The sequence below is a fragment of the Synchiropus splendidus genome, chromosome 1, assembly GCF_027744825.2.
Source record: "Synchiropus splendidus isolate RoL2022-P1 chromosome 1, RoL_Sspl_1.0, whole genome shotgun sequence".
NCBI classification, from domain to species: domain Eukaryota; kingdom Metazoa; phylum Chordata; class Actinopteri; order Syngnathiformes; family Callionymidae; genus Synchiropus; species Synchiropus splendidus.
The window spans coordinates 45,096,729-45,121,470 of record NC_071334.1 but is presented as its reverse complement, the minus strand read 5'-3'; the positions used below and the strand labels follow the sequence as shown (position 1 = coordinate 45,121,470).

General features: G+C 43.0%; 3 protein-coding genes across 3 annotated transcripts; 1 reads left to right on the top strand and 2 right to left on the bottom strand.

Annotated features, from left to right (window-relative positions):
- The first annotated feature begins 134 nt into the window (after positions 1–134).
- ggcx (gamma-glutamyl carboxylase) lies at positions 135–6,398 on the top strand. Its single transcript, XM_053848397.1, has 15 exons — positions 135–333; positions 442–645; positions 722–880; positions 1,206–1,371; positions 1,434–1,512; positions 1,580–1,686; positions 1,770–1,933; positions 2,013–2,308; positions 2,560–2,691; positions 3,013–3,164; positions 4,428–4,597; positions 4,938–5,068; positions 5,136–5,283; positions 5,666–5,864; positions 5,940–6,398. The coding sequence occupies exons 1-15, from the start codon at positions 309–311 to the stop codon at positions 6,097–6,099; spliced, it is 2,292 nt and encodes a 763-aa protein (XP_053704372.1). The 5' UTR covers positions 135–308; the 3' UTR covers positions 6,100–6,398.
- Positions 5,324–10,924, bottom strand: snx24 (sorting nexin 24). The gene is made up of 7 exons (XM_053848411.1): positions 10,730–10,924; positions 9,865–9,948; positions 9,002–9,106; positions 8,776–8,870; positions 8,620–8,649; positions 8,487–8,551; positions 5,324–8,045 (listed from the first exon to the last, which is right to left on the bottom strand). Exons 1-7 carry the CDS (start codon positions 10,796–10,798, stop codon positions 7,975–7,977), a joined length of 519 nt encoding a protein of 172 aa, XP_053704386.1. The 5' UTR covers positions 10,799–10,924; the 3' UTR covers positions 5,324–7,974.
- A 496-nt stretch (positions 10,925–11,420) lies between these two features.
- On the bottom strand, positions 11,421–18,888 carry loxa (lysyl oxidase a). The gene is made up of 7 exons (XM_053882408.1): positions 18,233–18,888; positions 16,105–16,213; positions 15,674–15,811; positions 14,150–14,306; positions 12,183–12,278; positions 11,997–12,112; positions 11,421–11,922 (listed from the first exon to the last, which is right to left on the bottom strand). The coding sequence occupies exons 1-7, from the start codon at positions 18,810–18,812 to the stop codon at positions 11,916–11,918; spliced, it is 1,203 nt and encodes a 400-aa protein (XP_053738383.1). The 5' UTR covers positions 18,813–18,888; the 3' UTR covers positions 11,421–11,915.
- Between the last annotated feature and the right edge of the window lie 5,854 nt (positions 18,889–24,742).

Here is a 24,742-nt window from a genome sequence, read left to right as displayed (position 1 = left end):
ATATTAAATTGGGTTGTGAGTTAATAAAAGCCCATTTGTAAACATAATAAAGGAAAAAAAGTCTAACCGGAAATGACGCCAACTGGACTGCGGCGGTGACATTAGGCAGCCAATCAGAGACCAGCGCTCCTTCACAGCCTTCCTGTCCTCTCCACCTCTTCCCGTCGGACCCCTGCGCCCAGTGGACGTCTGTGGGCGCTGTGACACGTAACTCTTTTGACGGGAGCAGACGGGACACCTCCACCTGGGCTGAGGCAGCAGACGGCCCCGGTGCCTGGTTTTATCTTTGTCCATAAAAACAGGTCGGAATGGAGGCGAGAGACGCAACTGCAGGTGAAGGCGAAGTCGCACGAGTAGTTACGTTGTTGGCTTCAATAAGATAGTGCTAATTTGTTTTCTGAGGTTCCTGTAAACATAAAAATGGAATGTATATATTTCCAGGGGCTCACGTCGGCAGTGACAAGGGAAAAAAAGGTGCGAAGAAAGAAAATGCTGCCCCAAAGAAAAACAAACAAGAAACTAAAACCAAGATGGAGCAAATATTTGGGTTCAGAAAAGAAGACTTGACCTCTTGGCACAGCCTCGTGTGTCTTTTGAACCGCCCCACCGATCCAGCGTCCCTCGGCATCTTCCGCTGTCTGTTTGGTGAGTCTCTCTATGTGAAGCTTCCGTCATGAATGGGCTTTTTATGTTTCTTCTTTTACGCACACGTCACATGCAGGTTTGCTGATGGTCATTGACATCACACAGGAGCGAGGACTCAGTCATCTGGACTACAAGTACTTGGATGGTGCACCAATCTGCAGATTCCCACTCTTCAACTTCCTGGAGCCTCTCCCCTTGGATTGGATGTACTTGGTGTATGTGGTGATGTTCCTTGGTGAGTGAAGTGGTGTTGCAGCACTGTCTCTGCAGGGAGCCTGTCTGGGCCGAAGATGAAAGGGCCCAACCAGACCTGCAATTTCCCCTTTTTTCTCCCCTTAGGCAAAATAGCTTGTACAGGAGACCAAAGTAGGTTGGTACCGAGGCACATAAATACCAGATCATCTGTGTAATATAGTTAGTTGTAATATAGTTTCGTTATTGTCAAAATGCTCCTGTTCCCCAAAAACAGACAAAAATAAAGTTTATAAATAATAAAGTGTGACTTTACGGTGCAATGAGGAGGAGCTGGCTGGATGTGACCCTGCTAATTCTCCCCGCAGGAGCTTCAGGCATCATGTTGGGCTGCTTCTACCGGCTGTCCTGCCTCATGTTCATCTCCACGTACTGGTACATCTTCTTCCTGGACAAAACTGCCTGGAACAATCACTCGTATCTCTACGGCTTGATCGGCTTCCAGCTCACCCTCATGGATGGCAACAGATACTGGTCAGTCACAGTTTGTCCTGCATGTTCTTGTTTGTCGTTTTAACACGGTCATCTGTTTGAAGGTCGCTTGATGGCCTGCGGAGACCTTCAATTAGAAACGCTCACGTTCCTCTGTGGAACTACACTTTGTTGAGGACGCAGGTTTGTTTTAGCTCGGAGTGTTTTTGTCATGCGGGCCTGATTTAATAAGACGTATACATTCTGATAGATATTTATAGTTTACTTCATCGCTGGAATTAAGAAGCTGGATGCGGACTGGGTGGAGGGCTACTCCATGTCTTACCTGGCTCATCATTGGCTCTTTGATCCATTCAAGTGTGTATGCTTTTCATTTTTCATTTTCTGTTGGTTTCAACATCAACAGCGTGAAGCCTGAATCTCTCTGGGCATGTTTTCAGAGTGATTCTTCCAGTGGAGCTAGTGAGCTTGCTGGTGGTTCATGGAGGCGGCCTGATGCTGGATCTATCTGCTGGATACCTTCTGTTTTTTGACGTCACCCGTCCATATGCAATTTTCTTTGTCTCCTACTTCCACTGTATGAACTCGCAGCTCTTCAGCATTGGTGAGTTGGGTATCTATCGAGCAAATGTTTTGACAGACATTTTTAAAATTTGCTTTTTAACTTCAAAAACATTGGGCAGGGATGTTTCCGTACGCCATGCTCGCCACCACTCCCCTCTTTTGCTACTCCGACTGGCCTAGAAGGTTCTTCGCTGGATTCCCAGTGCTCCTCAAGTCTGTCCTGCCCCTCACCACATCAGATATCCAACCCAGCACCTCCTGTGTTTACCCGGAGACTCACAGCACTGGACGCCAAAACACCACAACAGCTCCCAAAACTTCCAAGATGGGATTGAAGCACAAGCTTGCCGCCATTTTTACTATTGTTTACATTGCTGAACAGCTCTTCCTTCCATACTCGCACTTCATTACTCAGGTAAGTGTCGTTGAATCAGGTTTGTTGTCAGCAGTTGCAACTATAGTCCATAATAATTCTGAGGAAGTGTTGAACTACACATTTCCTATCCGTGTTAGGCCTGTAGAAACTCTCAAGTTGAAGAAGTATGAACTTTGCTTTTGACTAAATTCTTGTCTTTCCTCTTGGGAAAGCAGATCCAGAACAATGACCTCAAATAAAGAATGAACAGTTTGAGTTTTACTCAAGTATGATGTGTACTTCTACTCCAGGGCTACAACAACTGGACCAATGGTCTGTACGGCTACTCCTGGGACATGATGGTTCACTCCAGAAGCCACCAACACGTTAAGATTACGTACAGAGATGGGAAAACAGGGGATGTTGGATATTTGAACCCAGGGGTAGGTTACAACACATTCCTATTGATCCATTTGGAAAGGTCTCAGCCACTTGGCTCACATGGGAGGTCACTCGGTTACTCGACTATGGAGTTTAGTCTGAATATGTGAATGTGCGATCAGACGGAGCAATGGTGAAAAACTATTCAAAAATATTTGTTGACTTGTTGCAGATAACTCACAACCTTACCTTCGATGGTTAAAAAATGGTGACCTACATTATCCCATACTTTAGTCAAATCCACCTTCTACTTCTCTTCTCTAAATGTAAGAGATATTGGCGTAGGAATTGTGGAATGAATATATTCTAAATGTCTCCTCAAGGTGTTCACGCACAGCCGTCGCTGGAAAGACCATGGTGATATGCTGAAGCAGTATGCCTCCTGCCTGAGTCACATGCTGCCCCGGTATAACATCACTGATCCTGAGATCTACTTTGACATCTGGGTGTCCATCAACGACCGCTTCCAGCAGAGGTACCTAACTCAGGAGCGTATTTATGCATAACAAGCAGTACACACATGTGATTCTCTGAAAGGAGGTGCCCTTGAGTATAACAGTCACATGTGAGTCTGTGTTGGGGCTTCCCATTGTGCCGATCAAAGAGGTGAACAGTCTATCATCCACCCTCAGTATCACATTTGTTTCTGGGACAAAACAAACACTAGTGGAACTACCCCACTCTCTGACCTGTGTTGCACAGCTCCTCACCTTCTGCACGAGGATCAACAAGTCACATGATAAAATGGGACAGCTCACGCAATGGTCCAAACAACGCTCAAGTAAAATCTTTTTTAACTTGATAGCTGTTCCAATGGTCTTATAGTATAGACTCAGAGATAGCTTTTTCCCGAAAGCTATCTCAGTATTGAACAAAAACGCCAAAACCAGATAAAACAGTCTACAAAATTCATTATTACTGACCACATTGATCACAGTGCAATAAAGAAATAAGTATGCAATAACAAATCACTCAAGTTTACATCCGGACAAGTGCCACTTTCTGTCATTACGCTCTTTTACTGCTGCTACTTGTGTACATATTATTTATTAGTACCTACTGGTTGTTCTCTGCATGCTTGATTGTTTTTGATATATTCTTTTTTTTACATTGTTTGCACCACGGGAGTAGCGCTCAAATTTCGTTGTACACTGTACAAGGACAATAAAGGCTATTCTATTCTATTCTATTCTATATGCAAAACATGGCTGGAAAAAAACGAAACCGAACTAATGTGAGGAACATTTGAAAGATCAGTGGGAGGAGCAACTGAGCATACTTGTCACTACACAAACTTCAGATCAAATGGAACTACATTTAGGTGAAAAGTGTCACTGAAAATGATATAACCATCAATTATAAATGAAGAAAAGTAAACTGTTCTTCACTGTGCTTGTGTCTTGTAAATACAAGTGTACACCTCAGTCATTTTGTGTATGAATGTGTTGGAAATGGAGTGGAATAAATCAGAAAAAGTTCCTTAAAGTTGAGCCAGGGAATTTTATGAAAGATGGGAAAGCAGATGACAGAAGAAAACCATGATGTTGTGAGGGGGTGGTCAAGGAGGACTACCTTTGTGTGTTTAGGCTACCGAGGATCCAGTTTAAACCACTGTTTATGATCAAACGATGCCATTTGCAAAAGTTTTGCTGCTGGCATGATCCGGTTAGACGCCCTTGGAGTGCTGGTTAGCTCCCAACTGTATGTACTAGCCGTGGATTCTGTGGTCTTCTTCTAGAATCTTTGACCCTCGCGTGGACATAGTGAAGGCCGACTGGTCGCCTTTCCGACCCAACCCCTGGCTGATGCCTCTGCTGGTCGACTTGTCGCCATGGAGGACCAAGTTTGCGGAGATAGAAGGAAGTTTGGACAACCAGACAGAGATCGTCTTCATAGCTGATTTCCCAGGTGAACCATTTGTTTCCTGTATTCTCTCAAGCGCATACTGACCCAATAGCAGATGATGGTCCGGTGTCACCAAGCATCTAAACCAGGCTCTAAACTGGTATTTTTGTTTGGTTAGTTGGTTAAAATCTATCATCTTTTGTGTCCCAAATGATTTAAGAGAACCTGTGGGAAGAAAGATATTATATATTGAACAAGAAAAATTAAGGAAGTGCACAACAGGTCAGATTTTTTGTGGCTAGCCTGGTTCTGCTTCCCCTCCACCAGACCACAGTTCTCATCTTTAGTTTTTGTCGTCTTTGTGCAGTATATCTGACTGTGACTGATGCGCTTGTTCTGGCAGGACTTCATTTAGAAAACTTTGTGAGTGAAGACCTGGGCAACACCAGCATCCACGTGCTGCAGGGCAAAGTGAATGTGGAGCTTGTGGAGGAGAAGAAGAACATCACCCTGCAGCCTGGCGAGCAGACAAGAGTACTGCAACACAACTTCACTAGACGTGAGACACTTAGACTTGCTGACCGTTGTTGTGCACTTGTAGGTTCCAGCTGGACAGTATCACAAAGTATACACGGTGTCGGAGGAGCCATCCAGCTACATGTACATCTACGTCAACACCACAGAGGCGGCACTGCTGCAGAACTTCACCAAGCTGGAGGAGCTGCAGGAGCGCATCCGCAACGGAACAGGTGAAAACACAGCCCAGTTAGCTGCAGCCTTCTGAGCGCCTACATTATTTTCCCCACACCCAGGACAGCTGTTTGTAAGGGTCAGTTTGCATTTGGTCAACTGTCAATAACAAGAGAGCTGAGACTTCAATAACCACTTGATAATGTGACTGTGGTTTAATAGAAAATAATAATAATAACTGACTCAGGGAATCATAACTTGGGTTTCACTGAGCGGTAACTCTGCATCTTAAATATATTTGCTGAATATTTAAATACAAAACTCAGAAAAGAAACCCTGATCATAGTTTAACCAAGATTGTTTTCTGGCCACTAGATGGTGCTGCAAAAGTACATACCCATTGCACTTTCCAAACACTCGCTTTCAATATTTATTCCACAGAAACCGAGCCGCTTCCTCCAGAGCTACTCCCCCTAGCGGAGGCAGAGGATGGAGCAGAGGTCAACGCAACTGACCCGGTTGTTCGTCTCTTCCTGAAGCGGCAGCGGCGCATGAATGAGGTGAAGAAGCGTCGGGAGGCCGGTCTGCTTGAGCGGCTCGAGCGCTTCACTGTGAAGAAGTACTACACAATACGACGAGCGTGAGTCGTCTGTGTGTTCACTTTAATGAAAGTGCCAAGGATATTCAGTTGACATAATGCGTCGCCGTGTTCCAGGTTTTTAATGACCGCTATTGCGATGCGGAACCTGGCGGTGGGACTTCCTCCGGTGGAGCAGCTCACACGCGAAGTTGCCTTTGCCAACATGAAAGGACCACAGGCAGAGCAAAACATGGACGACGGACTCAAAGATGAAGTCGGTCACGGAGAGCTTTAGATGTTTTTACGACTTGGACTGTTACTGAAACGGGGAATCCGAACAGAAATGTGTGTATATTTTTTTTAATTTGTTAAAGGCGTTTACTTTTAAACAACAGGTCAGTACTTCACTGCTGTGCAACATTTCCCATTTGATTCTTAAAAGAATTTTCAAATCGCATTTTTGAACAAATAATTTGAGAGGTTCATAAAGAATGATTTCAATGGTGTAATTCCACACGTGATGTCGAAAAGTTGAGCAAAATGGTTTTGTAATAATAAAGCCTTTTTATTTAATAAAAAACAACGTACCAGCAATTATTAATGCAAATTGATTTTATTGGTGTTAGCATCAATGCTAAGGTGCTGGGTGATCACTGGAGTTATGGCACTCTGCTACACATAAATAATTTCCATCATGATTATGAGGTGTAACTGCCCATTCGCACAATTAAAAACAGAGGTCAAAATCATCACATGCAACATTAGAACAGCACCCAAGAGTATGTGCAGGTGTTGAATCACAGATGGAGTAACCACCATTACTATTGCTCAACATGGTACTGCTTTTTTTTTTAGTAATGGTCAAGTCCCTTTGAAACCAAATCCAATATAACGCGGATCACTTCTGTCATTAGTGTTAGGAACTGGCCTGTTGGTGGACAGTCACCGCAGCTAGCTGTCCGAACCCTTCATGTGCAGGCTAAACTGAGGAGGCAGACCTTCACATTCCCCTTGAAGAAGTCAGTCAGTTTCATGATTGGTTAGGAAACACAAACATACAGCTGGTCTTCACTTGACTTTTGCATATACAGAGTGAACTGAGACTTTTCCAAGTTGTCACAGCACTGAATAAATTATTTAAAATATTATATCCCTTGTACTGTATATCACACACACACACACACACAATTCCAATTGATCCCCCAACATACGACAGTGTTTTTACATTCAAACAGTACAAATTGTTTCGACTGGTTGAGTGGAGGAGGCTGAACGAAGCAATTTAGAAAATCCTGAATGCTGCTCAGCCGTGCAGCATTCAGGGTCACTGGAAATCTCAAACAAATGGAACGCTTCCTGCTCAGCAGCGCTCAAATGGTGCCCAGGCTACTGGGTCGATTGAGACGATATGTTTTTCTGATGGATTGAACAACTGTTTCTCAATAATTTTTTGTATTTTGAAGCAATGATCAATGCAGCATGTTTCAGTATCACCTTGAAATGCAGTTAAATCCAGTATAAAGAAACGTGACAAATGCTGCACTGGTCGAGCATCAATTGAACCTGACTACAGCATTTTTTAATAAACTTTTTTTTTCTATACATTTCCTTTCAGTTGCTTGTTTATTCCTTCTATTTGCAAATTCTGTGTTTCATGTACATCATTTTTAAAGTCTTGTCAGTGCTCATAATAACAAACAATAATAATAATACAACACCTGCCCATTAACTTACTGACATCAAACTCTAAATTTAGCAGCATCATAGTGTCCCTTCTTCTTTTTTTTTTTTTTTTACAGATCATCAAAAAGTTCAATTATTACTTACGTCATAATACAAGTACAAAAACATCATACTACTTCGCTATAAAGGTAAATACATAGGTGTTTTAGTGAGTCGGGTGTCATCAATTGTAGCTGTTTTCTAAAATAAACACACTTGAAAGTGAGCTTCATGCCTCCGTCAGAGTTTCCACGTCGCTGAAGCCAAGAAAAGTCTCAAACACACACACACACACACACACACACACAAACAAACCGCTGATACTTCCTCTGACTAACACCAGAGTACCTGGAGGAGGAGGTTTCCTTCCACAGTACACAAGATGAGGTTGAGGGTTTTCTGAGTCTTGCATCGGCAGTAACAGTCTTTCTGGTTGGACGCTGTGTCTCTACCTGGGCTGCACGTCTGGGTAGAAGACGCCGTGAATGACCCCCTCAATCACCACGTTTGAAAATGAGTCTGCAAGGAAGACAGAGTGATGCTAGAGAGACAGTATTTGATGTTTGATCAGTGAACGATTGAGTCATAATCCGTAAATCCATACATCTCAGAGGAAAATTCACACGTCTGCAGAGCGGAGTCTGCACTTTAATCCCATGAAAACCTGCCAAAACGTAGCACCAACGGTAGCTCTTGTTTTCATTGACAATTATCGCTAGTGCTAAAATTGGTGCTCAATAATTTGAATAGCGGCCTGGATCTTCACACGCTGTGTCCAGAGGAGCGCTGGCGTCTTCACAGAGGGTAGCACAAACAACCTTCCTGGCCGAGGCCAGGATGGCTGAAGTCTAGTCCAAACATAACCCCAAACAGCCCTTGACCTCTCTCCTGTCTCTGCTGAGGGAGGACTGTTTGTCTTCTCTGAACACAGTGTCCACACAGACGTGGTCGGTGACTCACCGTGAGCCGAAGGCAGCAGGTAGGGGTCTCTCAGATAGAGCAGGACAGGCTGGTGTGAAAGTTTACTGACAAGGAAACACAAACAAACATGAATAAACAGTCGGCGAACATTACAAGAAGCAAAGGTCATCACCTGGACTCCAGCGACTCCGTATCAAAGGAGCTGAAAGATTTAGAGCAGAGGTTAGCCACGCCATCGCCCTGTGCACTGGGAACTCCCTCGACCACAAACAAACGGCTGCCAAAACAATTCACCACCGCTCTGTATTTTGCTGCAGTTTGAACTCACCCACAGCTTTCAGTCTTTGGCACTGAGGGAAAGTGTCGGATATTCAAGAAATCCAGGAATATCTTGGGAAGAGCCTCATTTTCCATAATTATAGTCTGAAGAAACACAAACAGAAGAGCAAATTGCACAGCTAGCATTTGAATTACAGCTTAACGTTTTCTCTGGTTTCAGCGAGCGCAGTGCGTAATAATGTCCAGCAGGGGGCGGCGGTGGCGCGATCGTGTACCTGCAGGTAGAGCTCCAAGCCCAGCCGCCTCTGCTCCAGGACCTTTGGTACCCAGTTTCTGACGTGTTTAGAAGGAATCTCAGGCGGCTTTATGCTCTTTTTCAGCTGAAAGAAATCCGAAATATTACTGGAGAGTCGTTGTTGGAAGCTGCGGCCACTATTTGTCAAAACTTCGACCACTTCCTCTTTTGTTGAGAAAATGATTCTCCACGTGCAAAAGCAAAAATGTCAGGAATAAATCGTTAAAATAAGTTGACATAAAAAAACCGATTGTGCAATTAATCATAATAATAATGATATCTTAAATGTCCTCTCTTTTAAATACAAGTAATAAGTATAAATTATATTTTTTCAACCGTTTTGAGCGCATTCATTTATTTTCAATATTTAAATGATTCCACAAATGGCTCCACGTCACTCCTATATCACATGAGCCGACTTCATCTCAATACATTTAAAAGATTCATACAATTACATTTTTCTTTTTTTTTTTAGACCATCCCCTTCTTATTATTTTCTAATGTTTCCTTTTATCCTAATAAATTCATTTTCCTCAAAATCTTGGATTTATTTAAATACAATTCACAAAAGACAAGGACTTTTTATAAAAAATAGTCTTGCAATGAGGTTGTGTTCCTTCAGTATGTATGTATTTAGGCTAATCTGAACAATGCTGACATAAACTTGGACTTTCGATCCATGCAGATAAACATCTCTATAAAACTTGGATGGCCACAAGTAACCTCCCAAAGCCATGTAAACGAAAGGTCAAGTTATAAGACAACAAGGGTTCAGGAAAGGAACCGGCGAACGTCATTTGAACGCAGCTCTCCCATCTATAATGCAGTGAAGGGGCTTCTCACCATCTTGTGCAAAGCGTGGAACTCACTGTAGCGTTTCTCGACAGAGTGCAGTCTTCCATTCATCAACACATCGATTCTAAAAACCTGAAACCAAATTGATGAGTCAATAAAAGGTCAAATGACTCCTCCATCCACAGTCTCCTTTCTGTCACTATTACTGCTGAAGTCAGCGATAATGACAGGAAACATCTGTCAGGCCAATGGAGCATGAAGAGGAAGTGGCGGGCAGAAGAAGGCGAAGGGAACAATCAAAATGACATATAATTTCTGTCACAATATTTGCGGTTTGCTGGAAGCAAATAAAGGCGAACCCATGCTGAGAAGGACTTGATGGTATTGGGATGTTAGCAAACCAGTTCAGACTGTCACTATCCCCAGGCCTGTTCGGAGCGAGCCTCATTTGAAGACAACCAATAGCTTTTGGAACTAATTCACTCACTTTCCTAACAGTATCGGTGCTTTGATTTTTATACTTCTAATACACACTGCAGACAGACTTTCTGGTCGTGAACCTTCCAAAACATGGACCTTCATCAGGCCGCCGCCACCAGCAGCATGTGCTGCCTTAAGTTTCTCATTGACAAGGTCCATAAGAAGAAAGTCCATCTCAGACAGGCGATCATCCGCCGTGTAAGGTGCGTGTAGTGACCTCGAGAGGTCCAGTGAAGTGACGTCAAAACATCACTCAAGATCGTCCTTGAGACTTGTATCACAGTACTTTCCCATAGAAAACACACTGGAAACTAAGCAGATCCGCTGAACCAATCATCCCAGACGTCACTCTTTATCTCTGACTGAACAAATGGTGCAGTTATTGAAGAAACGTCCACAGAGAAATGGGTGCGTGAGCGACGGGTCGACCTACCGTGTATCCTCTCTCCACCGCCGTGTTTTCCGAGCGGAACGAAGGGATCGACACGCTGACTTGATGCATCGTCTCTCAAACTGCGATTAGCAACGCTGTCAAAACATTTTAAATCATTCACACAAGCACGAAAACACGCACTCTCACTCGCACTGCTGGTAGTTTGCTCCGGTTTCTCCTGGAGCCAGCGACGCAAACAAGTCCAGGAGCAAAGCAAGTCTGTTGTCACACTGGCACCATCTGCCGGCCAGGAGGTCACACGCGTCTAGTCACTTAATCGATCTACGAATGACAACCACTGTGTATGTTTGATTTAATGTCACCAATAACGTGTCGCAATTCATCCCTTTACTATTCAAGGAAATTGTTAATACCAATTTTAAAAATTATCACGATTAATTAATTATTTATGTATTTCTTATTTTATTTATTTATTTATTTTTAAACAAAAACAACGATATGTTGACAAACATTACGGTCAAATATTAACAAACACACTAGTGGCAAAATGTTTTCCTTTGTTTTAACTTGCTTTTAACTTTTAGTTTTCAAAAGTTTTTTGAAATGTTAGTTCTGATGAAGTAGCCAAATGTTGCATCATAGGCCATCCACACCAACACTTCTTTACTCTTCAACATATTACAAAAAAGAACACTTTTATTCAAGTAAAACTGAATTGTCCATATGGAGTCATGTGGAGCGTCTTTGAGTTGAACAAAACAGATCCATTTCAGTCCACGAGTCATATTAAAAGAGCCAAGTCGTCCTCTCCATTACTGTGATTGGGAAAAAAAAAAAAAAAATTTCCGCCTCTGAAGTATGAAAAACAAAGGCGCAGGTTCAAATGTAAATACAAATAAGCACCTGTCGACTGAAAATACAAATGTATATCCTGCCTTAGAACACCTTAAAACCCCTCTTCTGTGACTAATTAGTGCACTGAATTTGAGAGGAAACAAAAAAAAACATGGACCGAAGACAAATGCAACATCCACATCCAAGAAAAATGATACAAAGACAATCCAATATTGAAGAAACATAGTGCACAATACATGCAATCACATAAAATCATTTCTGTTTTTATTGAAAGTATTTTAAATATTTTATGCCTTTTTATGTCCTTTTTATGTGCATTCCTTTCCACCACTCTTGCAATACTTGGATTTATGCAGATGTCTGCGGCGCTTTAGTACCTGCAGCAGAAGAGATGCATCAATTGATTTGAAAGTATCAGGGAAACACTCGCAGATAAGAAGCAGACACCTACGTTGACATGTGACACCCTGACACGTAAGCGTAGTTGCCAGTGTAGCGAACGTCACAACGCACATTGTTGTTGCTGTAGTCGGATTCTGGCACCTGATAGTAGGGGTTTACGCTGATCTGTAACGACAGCGTTCATGACCCTCCACTCTGACAAAGGGATAAATAAGACGAGAGGATTCGTTTAAACCTTGAGGATGTAGTTTCCAGGCTTCACGTCTGTGATGTCGATCCACTGGCAGTCAATGTCAGCGTTGTAGGTATCATAGCATCCTGGACTGAGACCCTGTCGATGGAGAGACAACGTCACTTCAGCTACTGAAAGACGTGATGCAGTGAACAAATCGCATTTGAGAGGCTTTTTCCTGAGGCGGTTGTAGTAATACTGAAAAAACAAATCAATAAACAAAGTGGAGCACAACATTCTCTTTTCTGGTATAAAAAAAACCCACCCTAGACCAGTGAGAAAATATTGCAAGAATGAAAGTGCTGCTTGAGAAGTGGCTTAGACTCTTTTTAAAGTCTGGTCCTGCAGGGAATTAAAAAAAAAAAGCCCAAAACATTTCCTGCTTCTCCACAGTCGCTCCAGACAGAACCTCATTCCAACTTCCACTTAATGATTTAGCCTGTAAATGCACAGACTCACAAATTATCACCTTGTAAACTGTTTGTCTTGTTCTCTGAAAACATTAGACTCTGAACAACTTCATTCTGACTTGATGTCTCATGAAAACTGCAGACAAAGGTGTCGAAAATGTAAACAAATCTTCTATTTACAAGATACATTTATTGTCCTGGTGAATGGTCAAACACTGCACTCACAGTCAAGTTTTTATACCTTCTCTTTTGCGTCTTCGCTAAAAAAAAACAAAAAAACAAGGACATCAGTCATTCACACTTTAAAACCTTTTCTGCATTTTATAAACACTACTCATCTGATTCACCTGACTGAATTTGTATGTAGTAAACTGAGCGTTGGAAAACTGTCAGGAAACGTTGCCCATTTATCGCGACAATTTAAGCTGATACTGACATACTTCATGTACTTGTATAAAGAGCGACACGTGCACGGTTTGGCCAGGAGACCATTTGCAGCCTTCGTCCAGCTGTGTGTCGCCAGCAGAGCTCTGTTATTGAACTCTATTATTTGTGGCTATGTAATGGATTATTGTAAAAAAAAAAAAAAAAAGAAAAAAGAATAAAATAAAAAAGTCATGTGTACATTCTGAAAAGTGAATGTTCACTTGCAAGAAAGAATTTATTTTTCCTTCTAGTGAAGTTTTCTAGTGGCCACAAAATGAACTTCATGTTTTGGACATTGTATCATGTGTTAGTGGATTTAATAACTTGTGTTGTATAAATAGCAGAGAGCTTGACACTAAATGACCCTGCTATGTCAAAGGCAGAGACACTTCCACAAATACTCAATGTAATTGCGCAGTAGTAGTTCATAGTTGAAGTACATTGTGATTTTAAAAAAGAATCAGAATCAGCTTTATTGCCATGGGCAGAAGGAATCCCACCAACTAAGACAGAGCTTTGGAATAACGTGCAGTCCATAAAATAAAATAAAATAAAATAAAATAAAATAAAATAAAATAAAATAAAATAAAATAAAATAAAATAAAATAATCAGATGTAATTTTTTTATCGTTATTGTTGCCCTAAAATTATTTCATTTTGATAATTCAACATCATTTGAAGTATCATTGGGACAGCAGGTGGCAGTAGGAGTGAAGAAGAATGTGCTGCAGCGCCATCTGCACCACAGAGAGCGAGAGATGACTGCTCAAATGACTCGTGTGTCCTGCCGGTGTTTTGGAACACGACCAAACTAAATTAGCTGTCCATGATCACATACCCTGCTTGATGGAGGCTAAACTGAAGCATGTGTTTCTCTGCCTGCATGCTTTGAGCACCAAATCTTACCAAGCTTGTTAAGCTTAACTTCAGTCACAATATCTCATCCCAAAGCCATACAATCTGAAATATGTTGGGTTTTTTTTACTTGTTCTATTGGCTTCTTTTATCTTTTTCAACGTACCTTGACCATGAGACATTTTTTTTTACTGAAAATAAGACTTGACAAACTGTACATGACAGAACGTGAGAGCATATGTAAATGAGTTGGACCATGATGTAAATATCGTGAGAGACCTGTGTGTGTGAGGTGCAGGCGTAGCGTCGACGGTAGCCGTAGTCACACGACGTGTCCTCCAGGCAGAAACTGGCTTTGTGGCCTTCAGCCACAGAGTGGTGGGTGGATGCGTCCAGCAGGTCATAGTGGCTGAACTCGTCCATGCTGTGGAAGTGCCTGTGGATCAGAAGCAGATCATCAGAATTCCTCCCAGGACTTGGGTTTATTTAAGAGCTCGAAGCCTTCACATGCTCGCCAAGAATCACAGGTCCCGCTGATGTTGCTGTGATTACCATTTGTAAAGTATTACCCAGAGGAATGTGGCTGCAACAACACACTCACGTTTGCTTTTCTTATCGCGCTCACACACTCCGACTCTGCTTGGCCCGTATTTAAACTGCTCTTAAATGAAAGAGCACCAGACCGAGGGCTGACATCATTAGCCTGTGAAAACACCATGAAAAAAATCTACACTTTCGGGGTCTCGGCCAGCTCCATTTTGGGTAAGCAGCAGCACAGTGGTCTGATTGTTGGAGGACATAACTGAAGACTGAGGTCGCCCCTGATTCATCACAGTCTCTTTCCAACACACTTATTTCGGGGGAAATCAAATACTGACAGTTTTCCTTTTTGGCTGGTTAACCTCCGCACACCAACATTTTTATGATGTCTGGAGTAGCAGGCACAAAACTTAAGGTCAAGCCAGGTCCAGTCATTCCATTCAAATGTACAATTTCCAAAAGATGGCAACAATTACTTGATCAGATAAACAATCCCACTGGATAAAAAAACTGAAAATGACTTTTCCAAACACTTCAGTGAATCACATCTGTCAATGCCCACATGGTTTTATGTGGAGGAGGAACAGCTTGTATTGACTCAACGCATGGCGCAGACTAATATCATAAGATAGACAAACCATCTGGATGAGGTCGATGAATTACTTCATCTGAAAGGAACACACTTCGCTTCAGATAATAGATGGGGTTCATTCATTTATTTCCTGTCGTGGCCTGGATGGCGCACATCCAGGCTACAACAGGTGACGGGCTCATCCTCCCCTGGACTGGGATTACTTCAAGTTCATATGTATATATATATATATATATATATATATATATATATATATATATATATATATATAGGAAATAAATGAATGAACCCCATCTATGTTAGATTTTGTTGTTATTGGATTGTACACTGCATTTTATAAAGTCAGCTTTTCCACTGAGAGTGAATGACAGTTCCTTCCAAACCATCTTATTAACTCCAGGTCACCAACAAAAGCTGTCTGAGTAATTTTGCCAACTGTCAGATGGATAACTGATGACAAAGACATTCTTAACAGATGGTCGGAGCTTTTCGAGAGATGTGTCCGATGGCGGAGCCCGCAACACCTCTCTGTCCTCCTAACCTCATGTCATATCTGAGGTTCAGTATAACCTCATGCCAAACAGGAAACAGGAGCAGGTCATCTAGGTGAGCCCACATCACAGCAGCACAGAAGCTAAGCCAGGCGCTGACTGCGGCCTGGGTCTACTCACTGGTGACAGCTGTGCCACTCCCAGGAGTAGCGAGGTCTGCTGGGCAGGAAGTCAGCAGTGCCCTGGTTCTTGACCCTCTGTGGGAAGCGCAGCAGCATTCGGGTGTCGTAGTCTCTGACAGAAGCTCGATGAGCTGAACTGAAAAAAAGAAAAAACGTGAGCAAAGTGGTTGAAACTATTTCTGTAACTGCCAGTTTGAAGGGAAAACACTAAATGTTGGGTGGAAAAAAAGGCTGGTTCCCGATAATGTGTTTACCAGTCTTGCTCTTTGCAGCAAACTATGATTAGACTCTCCCGACATCGAGGACTCCACCCCGCATCCACTAGGATTGGTGAATTTCGCTTCATCTCCTGGTTCCATGGTGCCCTCCCCCTCCCCCTCCACAGACACTACTTGGCACGTTTTTCCTCTCAGGAGTGTGTCCCGCTACCTCGATAGACAGTTTTCCTCCGCAGCACATCTCAGGTTGTACATGGGAACTCTCTGGGCGTAGGCAGAGGCTTGGATGTAATACGGGTCGGGCACAAGATCAGGCAGACCTGGACAGAACAAAGAACTGGTCAAGGATGTGCAAGCAGAGATAAAAAGGATTCCACCATTTCAATTCAGTGGTTTCAGACAGCAAGGCACTGCTACCGTTATCACCAACATCTTTCTCAACAAAGAAGACTGCTATTTTCTGTGCGTCGCATACTTGACTATAAGATATTCCTGTCCAGAGAGAACATTCCGGATCAGGAACTGAAGTTCAAGGGGCTTGTAAATTCCATGGAGCAGAGCGATTCACCTTATGTTTGACACATCCATCTACTGGGGTTGCGGCGGCAGCAGCTAAAAGAAAGATGCCCAGGCTTCCTTCTCCCTAAAATCCACAGCCCTTCATCTGGGATTCCTGAAGCATTCCCAGACAACCATGAAACATAATGCCCAGTGAAAAAAAATGAACAGCTGAATTGTTTGTTTATGAAGTGGTAGGGATACAACCACTGCCACAAGTGCAAATCCAGAGTTGACTGCAGAGGGTTGAGCATAAACCGAGCGACGCTCTTCAGCTTGTGAGGAACAGAGGAAGCAGGGAATCAGCTGTTCCGAGTGCTGGATCACTTAATTGCACCCCGACAACTCGACTGCTACGGATCTTATGTGTGATTTGATCATGGTGTGGTGACTGTGATGAGAAGACCTGTTCATCATCAAGTCAAGCGATTTTCACAACATGGAAGTCAGTGAGAAGAAGATGTTATTTTGTTCTCCAACTGACAATCTTATAGGGAGCTACATTCCTGTCAAAAGTTCACTCAGAAAGTGAAAATAAAAAAATCCCCAACAGTGGGTCATACTGTGGGAGAAACAAAATATTGTCAGGGGCAAACAGAGAAAGTAAATTTGCCTACAACTTGGGGGTTCAAGCCATCTGTGCAACAGTCACAGGGTTTCACTTTAAAAAGTGGTTTGGTTTATTATAGACTGAGTGTGTCTGTAAATAGATGTAAATAAAGACATTTACGTAAATGACAGCCATACAATACATTTGTTTCAAGCATTATATTTCATCAGTTCCATACATTTGCAGAAGCACAGACTAAATTTCAAGTTGAAATAGCACTTTAAATAGCATTTTATTGCAACAAGATTTAAAAATAAAAAATAAAAAGGCACTCACTGACAAGTGATTACACTGTGACGTAAATAGAAACAGTAATCAGTTACTGTGAGGCATCCTTTTTTTCACATCTCAAAATAGCTCAGTCAAACAGCAGGGGGCAGCAACATGCTGGAACACGCACAGTAGGACATGAAGAAGAAAGTGTCCACGCTGGAAATATTTCTTTGCAGAGCTACTGATCCACTATAAGGTTTGTTTATCCACATTGTAGTCCGGATCAAAACACGTTTTGAAATATCATCATCTCTTACTTGTCCCACCATCAACACTGCCTGAAAAATTCATCTGATCTTCTGTTTGTGAGTTATTTGGCAGACAGACATCGACTCGCTACCTGCTACACCAGCAAGAATGAAAGCAGCCAGAAATTTCACATGATGACACAAGCTAATTTCTGAATTTCTTTTAAATGAAAAAAGTCCCTGGAAGAAACATACTAACAAAAGTCAAGGGACATATGAGGGAATAGACAGGCAGAGGACGGCAACTGACTGGAGAGAGACTCTGAACTCAAAAACTCCTTGGTAAAGGAGGAGAAATATTACTACCATACGTGTGACCTTAAGTGCACAGTATTTTTGGAGTTTGGAATGACGGCAGCACTTCTGTAAAAGCTTTTGCAAAATCAAACTCAATACCTTCTCCATGTCAGTTGAGATGGAGTAACAAATGGTACAGTATTAACATGTATGTCCAGTGTGACATGATAGATCAACTCCGGTTTCTTGGCGGCCACCATGGGGCAACACTGCCCTGGTCCCCAGCTGACAGAAGTGCAGCCCTGCACAGCCCACTTGTTGCTCCAAATTCGTGCATTAATGCATCTGAGCAAACGTGCCGACAAACCGGACCACAGTAATATACACCGTGGCTTTCCGTGACTCGCGCTTACCGTACTGGTGGTAACTTGTGCCATATCCAGCTCTGGGTCTGGACCTCGAGCGGGGTCTTTCATAGGCGTCATAATAGTTGTAATATGGATTGTCGTGGTCGATGGACTTGTACGGGTCGTAAGGATCGTCGCCCACCATCATGTCCTCGATTCGACGTCGAGGTGGACTGACGCTGAGCCGTCCCTGAGTTTCGTTGACTTTGGGGTCCCGCTGGGTCTCAGTGCGCTCCACAGGGGGACGGTGGTGATGCTGCCGGTGCTCGGGACCCCTGACCAGTCTCTGGACGGGCTGCTGCTGCTGCTGCTGGCTCGGCGCGTCCGGCTGTCCAGCGTCTCCATCACGGATGATGGTGACCGGCTTCGGCTGCACTTGCTCCTGCGCGGCGCCCCTGCGTCTGGCCGGCTGATACTCCGAGCCCTGACTCAAAATGCTAAAGACCTTTCCATTGTGCGACCACTGCAGGGTCTGCCGGAGAGCCGCTCTGTTTGGGGGACTCCTCTGAGGCTGCGCGACCGCCAGGGCCAAGACAAATAAATAGAGAAGCGCACAAAGGTGCGGTGCAAATGCGCGCAATGCCATGGTGAGTTGTTTTTCCTTCACAGCTCAAATATAGTCCATCTCTCCGTGAGGTTTAAAAGTAAGAGCGGATGAGCTCAGTGAAGATGAAGAGGAGGAGGAGGAGGAGTATGTGGAGATTCTGTTCAAGTAGTCAGCTCATATAACCGCCGCATGTCTGCTGAGCTTCAGCCAGGAAGTTTTGATAACTTCTCTGTCTGGCACTTTTCAAATGCGCTGACAGAGATTTCGATTATTTCTTTCCTCGGAACAGCTGCGTGGGAGTGAATCGAGAACGAATTTGGTGTCAACCCATTGGCTTGAATCCCAGATCTTCTACCTCATTTAAGCTATGCACAATTCCCAGGTATCAGGGATCCTCTTCTCAGAGAAGTTAAATATAATCTGCGGCTTCTTCACGTCCACTGTCACAGCCCTGTTTAAACAGAGGATCATGAGATGTTCCCCAGCACTGAGTGGAGATGACGTATCTTCACTGCATCCCTGGTGTTCATACACACTAAAGCCTTTGGACCTTTGAAGCCAATTCCTGTGTGTGGGATTCTACTTTACGTTAACCCTGTCGTGCCTGATGAATTAAAAAAAGATGACATTTCATTGGAACTGGAGCCGTTGTTGGTCCTTCTGAACAAATATGAATGAATGAAATGAGCAGTGTATTTCCAGAAGTGGATCACCGACATGGCTGTGCAACTCTACATCATATATCGACGACAAAGCTGGTTCTGTTGAATGCTACGTGTAAAACTGAACTCAAATTCAGCTCAATGCTGCATGAAGCGAGAACCAAAAACGTGCCTCGATGACATCGCAGGAGTAAGATACTGTCCACACATCCACTATGTTAGACCTGGACAAAGTGCAGCCCCGGGGCTGCATTTCTGGGGCACTTTAGATGTCATACTAAAACTGCCGTAATATAGTGTAATGCTATTCTTTCTTTCTCTTTTAGTCACCACCACCACTTCAGCAGTCAATATAGCATGCTCTTGTTTGAAGATGATAATTCTCTTCTTTTCATTGGCCATTTTTGTGTGTTTTTATTGTCCCTCAAAATACATTGAAGGAATATTGAGAATATATTTTGAAATAAATTGCCTTTTCATCTTGAATGTCTGCTCCATTGTTATGTTGATTTATATTCAAATTAAGTGCATATAAAATGAAATATTTCATTGGTTTCATGTTATATTTATACTTCTTAATATCCTTAATTGCATTTCATCTTCTTTGGTTCATTTTGTTCTTCTTACTTAAGTATACATTTTGCATATTTTTCCGTCATGTTTTTTAGTCATCTGTGTCTTTCTTTTGATGGTGGCCCTCACAACTGTTACAGTTTCTAATGTGGCCCTTTAGGAAATTTCATTGCCCAAAAAGATGTGGAGCATCTTAAGAGATGTTGCAGTTAGCTTAAAGAATGAGGGAGTGGAAACCACTGTCGTCGTCAGTACACAGCAGCGATGGTTTCACTGAATGACACGCAGCTCATCTTTATTTTATATGTGACCATTCACTGTTCTGGAGCCAACCAATGTCCGACTCAAACTAAGTCCTTCATCCTCTCACAAGTGCGGACCATCTAAACCCAAAATTGTGTGGAATTTGTTTAAGTATACACTGTATGAAAACACCGTACTTCCTCTTTCTAAGTATGTCTTGGCTACTTGATGGTATGGTATAGTTCCTTTATCAAACTACAGGGAAATGCAACATTGCAAATGTATCTAACATGTAATTTTGTTGTTATTCAGTTGAAGTTGACTGAAAAAATCCCTTGGATATACTCGTGTGAATGCACATGTCAATTCCTGTTGGTGTCCGAATATTAACAGCCGTGTAATAGACAATTAATTAACTTTATTAATATTGAATTCTATCATGTCCAGGGTATGGCTGCAGGCCTCATGTTTGTCATGTCGGCCCATTGAATCTGGGCTTAATCGTATTAATTTTATTCATTAAACATGTTTTATCGCTTGAAAGATAGATGCATAAAATTACTAAAATTGCCAGAGAAGTTGTATCTTTACCATCTAAGAAGTCAGAAGTCTTCAAGTTGGAGGGCGGAAAACAACTCTGTTTTCTCTTTTCTCATTGACAGAGAAAAGAGAAAACAAACAGCATCATTGAATGGGGGGGCACTGCCTTCTCTGACCAGCATCAGAAACTCCCCTGCCCAGGCTGAAGACTCTGGTGGAGAAGAGTTTGGTGAGTCTTATCAGAAGCTTCATACTAAAGACTTTGCTGTCAAGAAGAGGCTCATGATAGATGTGCTTTTCCTTGACTCTTGGATGAACTCCCAGCTAAATTGCTCTACACCCCGCCTGAGGTCTGTTCGCTCGCTCACGTCCTCATCGGCCTCTCTCTCTCTCTCTCTCTCACTCCTTCTCTCTCTGTCGCTCCCAAACCTAGACAGGCCCTGCAACGCTTCTGCCCACTTCCACATCCCTTCACCCTCACTGGCGCCTCACTCTGTCCTTTTGAAAACGTGAGAGGTTCATCACATGCTGTTATCCCACACTGGGTCACAATCACACTACTCTGAGTAACAAACACAAAGGAAAGTGTCCAACCGCACTGACCAGTGTGTATAATAATGTCTGTAGTGACAAAAATACATTTGATTCACTCAACAACAGCCAAGAATGAGACAGATATTCTGTCTTGTGTCAAAGCGTGAGGTCTAATTCTCAATAACAGTGTACAATGCACTTTGAAACGTCCACATTTCAGCTCAGTTGAAATCATAGAAAAATCACAACTCATAACCCCAACAGACCTCTTCCTGGCTGCTCTGCTCTGATCTCACGTGCACCAAAAAAGTAGCTGCTTATATCTTCACCTATCCAACTGGGGGCAAGCCTCAGGGACGACACGCTGCAGAGATCATATCCCTCCGTAGACGCGGGAATGTCAAGAGAAGAAAGAAACAGCACCTCTTCATTTCAACTGCTTCACCCATGACCGGGGAACTTGACGGCTCTGCATTGCTGCATCATTTAGTTTGCAAAATAGAAATATAAAATGCATCTACCAACATGAAACTTTGGTGACAATAGAAACACATGTAGTTGATCTCTCTCTCTCCTTTTGTAAATTGTATTTTTGTTATATTAAATGAGTCCCCCATCTTGTTTTATCTACATTTCTTCACTTCAGAGAGAGGTTTTGGGTGTTGGACGGTAGCTTGTTGTTCTGGACTGAACCTGGACTCACGTCATCTTCATCATCATCATCATCATCATCAGCCTGGTCACGTGAGCTCCAGCTTGTGTAAGCTGCAGAACTGACTTGAGGCCAGTGAGATTTACATGCCAGACTCTCTGGACCTCACGACTGGTTGGACGCTTCCAACTTATAAATCACTTTCACATCTGTCACTTGAGTTGCAGAGAACCTGGAGAAGTCAGGACTCGCTATGTTCCCTTTCTCCCTGGATCACCAGACAAACAGTCAGACCCAGCTGTTGGTCACTGCTGTTTTTCTGCTCCAAATCCATTCAACCGTTGGTTCTCGCTCCAGAGCAGCAGAGCGTTCCCTCACATCTGTGTGGAATTAACCAAATTCTTTTCGCCACATTCTTGGGATTGAACTCACTTTCTGATTTCTCTGGAAGCCGAATAGAGAATCGAGATCAATCTTTTACGGTGATGAAACATTCTGGAGAAAAAGCTTCACCAGCAGAAGTACCAGCGACACCAGACAGACACCAAAAGAAAACACTTTATAAACTGTTGAAGAAGTTATTTCAGTGGTTCAAACAGCTGAGGAAAGGTTGCATGATGAATGAATGGGGGGAGGGATGGATGGATGGTGAGTGACTAATAAACGGGCACGGAACATGATGGATGGATGAATAGAGAGATGCTACATATTACTGCATGGATGATGGTTGGATGAATAGATTAGGTTGGAGGATGGATGGATGGATGGATGGATGGATGGACGGATGGATGGATGGATGGATGGACGGATGGATGGATGGGAGGATGGATGGAAGAATGGATGGTGACAAGATTAATAGATGGGGATGGACCATGATGGATGGATGAATAGAGAGATGCTACATATTACTGCATGGATGATGGTTGGATGAATAGATTAGGTTGGAGGATGGATGGATGGATGGATGGATGGACGGATGGATGGATGGATGGATGGACGGATGGATGGATGGGAGGATGGATGGAAGGATGGATGGTGACAAGATTAATAGATGGGATGGAGCATGATGGATGGATGAATAGAGAGATGCTACATATTACTGCATGGATGATGGTTGGATGAGTAGATTAGGTTGGTGGATGGATGGATGGATGAGAGGATGGCTGGATGGATGGCGGGATGGATGGCAGGATGGATGGTGACAAGATCAATAGATGGGGATGGAGCATGATGGATGGATGAATAGAGAGATGCTACATATTACTGCATAGATGATGGTTGGATGAATAGATTAGGTTGGTGGATGGATGGATGGATGGATGATGGATGATGGATGATGGATGGATGGATGGACGAATGGATGGTTGGATGGGTGAATGGAGGGACAGATGGATGAATGCTGAGAGATTAATAGATGAGGTGGAGCACAATGGATGGATGAATAGAGAGATGCTACATATTACTGCACGAATGATGGTTGGATGAATAGATTGGATGGATGGATGGGAGGATGGATGGTGACAAGATTAATAGATGGGAATGGAGCATGATGGATGGATGGAATATTTAATAATAATTTGGGTTGATACCTGAATGATGACAAAATGGTTTCTGTCCTTGTTTGGACTATGCCATGATGCGTCCCCCTGCCTCCCACACTAAACGAACCATTCAAAACACATGGCTAAACGAAACCAGGACTCTGAAACTGAATCATTATGACCAAGTTATTTTGGAGTTTGGAGTCACTATATTTAGGCTTAGACTTGTTAGAACTAGGGCAAATGTCCTCACAGGCAGGAGTGTTTCCAAGAATTGGTTCCTACAGGCATAACTATACCAGGACAAATACACACATAAGTAACTTAAGATCAAGCCTGTGAAAGTAAAAAAAAAACGCCTGCGCAAACAATAATCAGAATCGCCTGTGCTCACAGTCAAATCCACTACTGGAGCTGACAATCTAAACCATTCTCTTTCATAAATACCAGGTTTCCATGACTTCTGCAGCGCCAGGCCTGAGGGGACCCACACACACACACAGACCCAAACACGCACACACAGACGCGGTGGACTACGTGGCACTCTTCACATACACTGGACACATTGCTACCAGAAGGAGGAGTTCTCCCAAAACTCGTGGAGCTTTTCTCTCCGCCTACACTCTTAAAAGAAGACATGCGTCTCTTCCCCATCTCTCAGTCTCGCGTCCCATCCCCATGAATGTGGGGAAGTTCTTCCGTTTAATCTGGCTTTTAATCTGCTGCCTATCATTCAGGAGTCTGCTCCCCATCAAAAGTGTAGAAGCCTCAGCTGTCGCAGTGAAAATGAAATCAGGTGACCTGTGTAGTTCAGGGGAAAGTAAAAACCCAGGCGGGGTATTAGAGGGAGCTTTAGCAAAGCAGCCATTAGACGTAGAAAATGAGCGAGCGCCAGGATCCGTCTGTAATTCTTGTTTTAGTTTACCAGAGCGGTTCATCCTGTCATGTTTACCGTCTACGGCCCTTCACTCCACTGACAGCACCACAGGCACGTGCACGTCTCTCGGTTTAGGTGGCCACTGCAGGTGTGGCTGTGGATTTGGGAGGCATGTGCTCAGCGCACGGGGAATTTCTACATTTCCTGTTGGCTCAAAGTGAGGTTTTTGTTTCAGTAGTTGTGCTGAGTCCATTAACATTCCTGAATTGAGATGAGGACTTTTAAATGAACTCTTTCAAGATTTACTTGAAATTTAAAAAGGAATTTGAAACAAATGAAATGTCATC

Coding starts and splice junctions, on each gene's coding strand:
- ggcx (XM_053848397.1), top strand. CDS start 309: ATGGAGGCGAGAGACGCAACTGCAG. Junction 881..1,205: donor GTATGTGGTGATGTTCCTTG/GTGAGTGAAGTG, acceptor TTCTCCCCGCAG/GAGCTTCAGGCATCATGTTG. Junction 5,284..5,665: donor GCGCATCCGCAACGGAACAG/GTGAAAACACAG, acceptor TTTATTCCACAG/AAACCGAGCCGCTTCCTCCA.
- snx24 (XM_053848411.1), bottom strand. CDS start 10,798: ATGCATCAAGTCAGCGTGTCGATCCCTTCGTTCCGCTCGGAAAACACG. Junction 9,949..10,729: donor CGGTGGAGAGAGGATACACG/GTAGGTCGACCC, acceptor ATTTGGTTTCAG/GTTTTTAGAATCGATGTGTT. Junction 9,107..9,864: donor TCCACGCTTTGCACAAGATG/GTGAGAAGCCCC, acceptor GATTTCTTTCAG/CTGAAAAAGAGCATAAAGCC.
- loxa (XM_053882408.1), bottom strand. CDS start 18,812: ATGGCATTGCGCGCATTTGCACCGCACCTTTGTGCGCTTCTCTATTTA. Junction 16,214..18,232: donor CACAAGTTACCACCAGTACG/GTAAGCGCGAGT, acceptor TGTTCTGTCCAG/GTCTGCCTGATCTTGTGCCC. Junction 14,307..15,673: donor GAGTGGCACAGCTGTCACCA/GTGAGTAGACCC, acceptor TCTGATCCACAG/GCACTTCCACAGCATGGACG.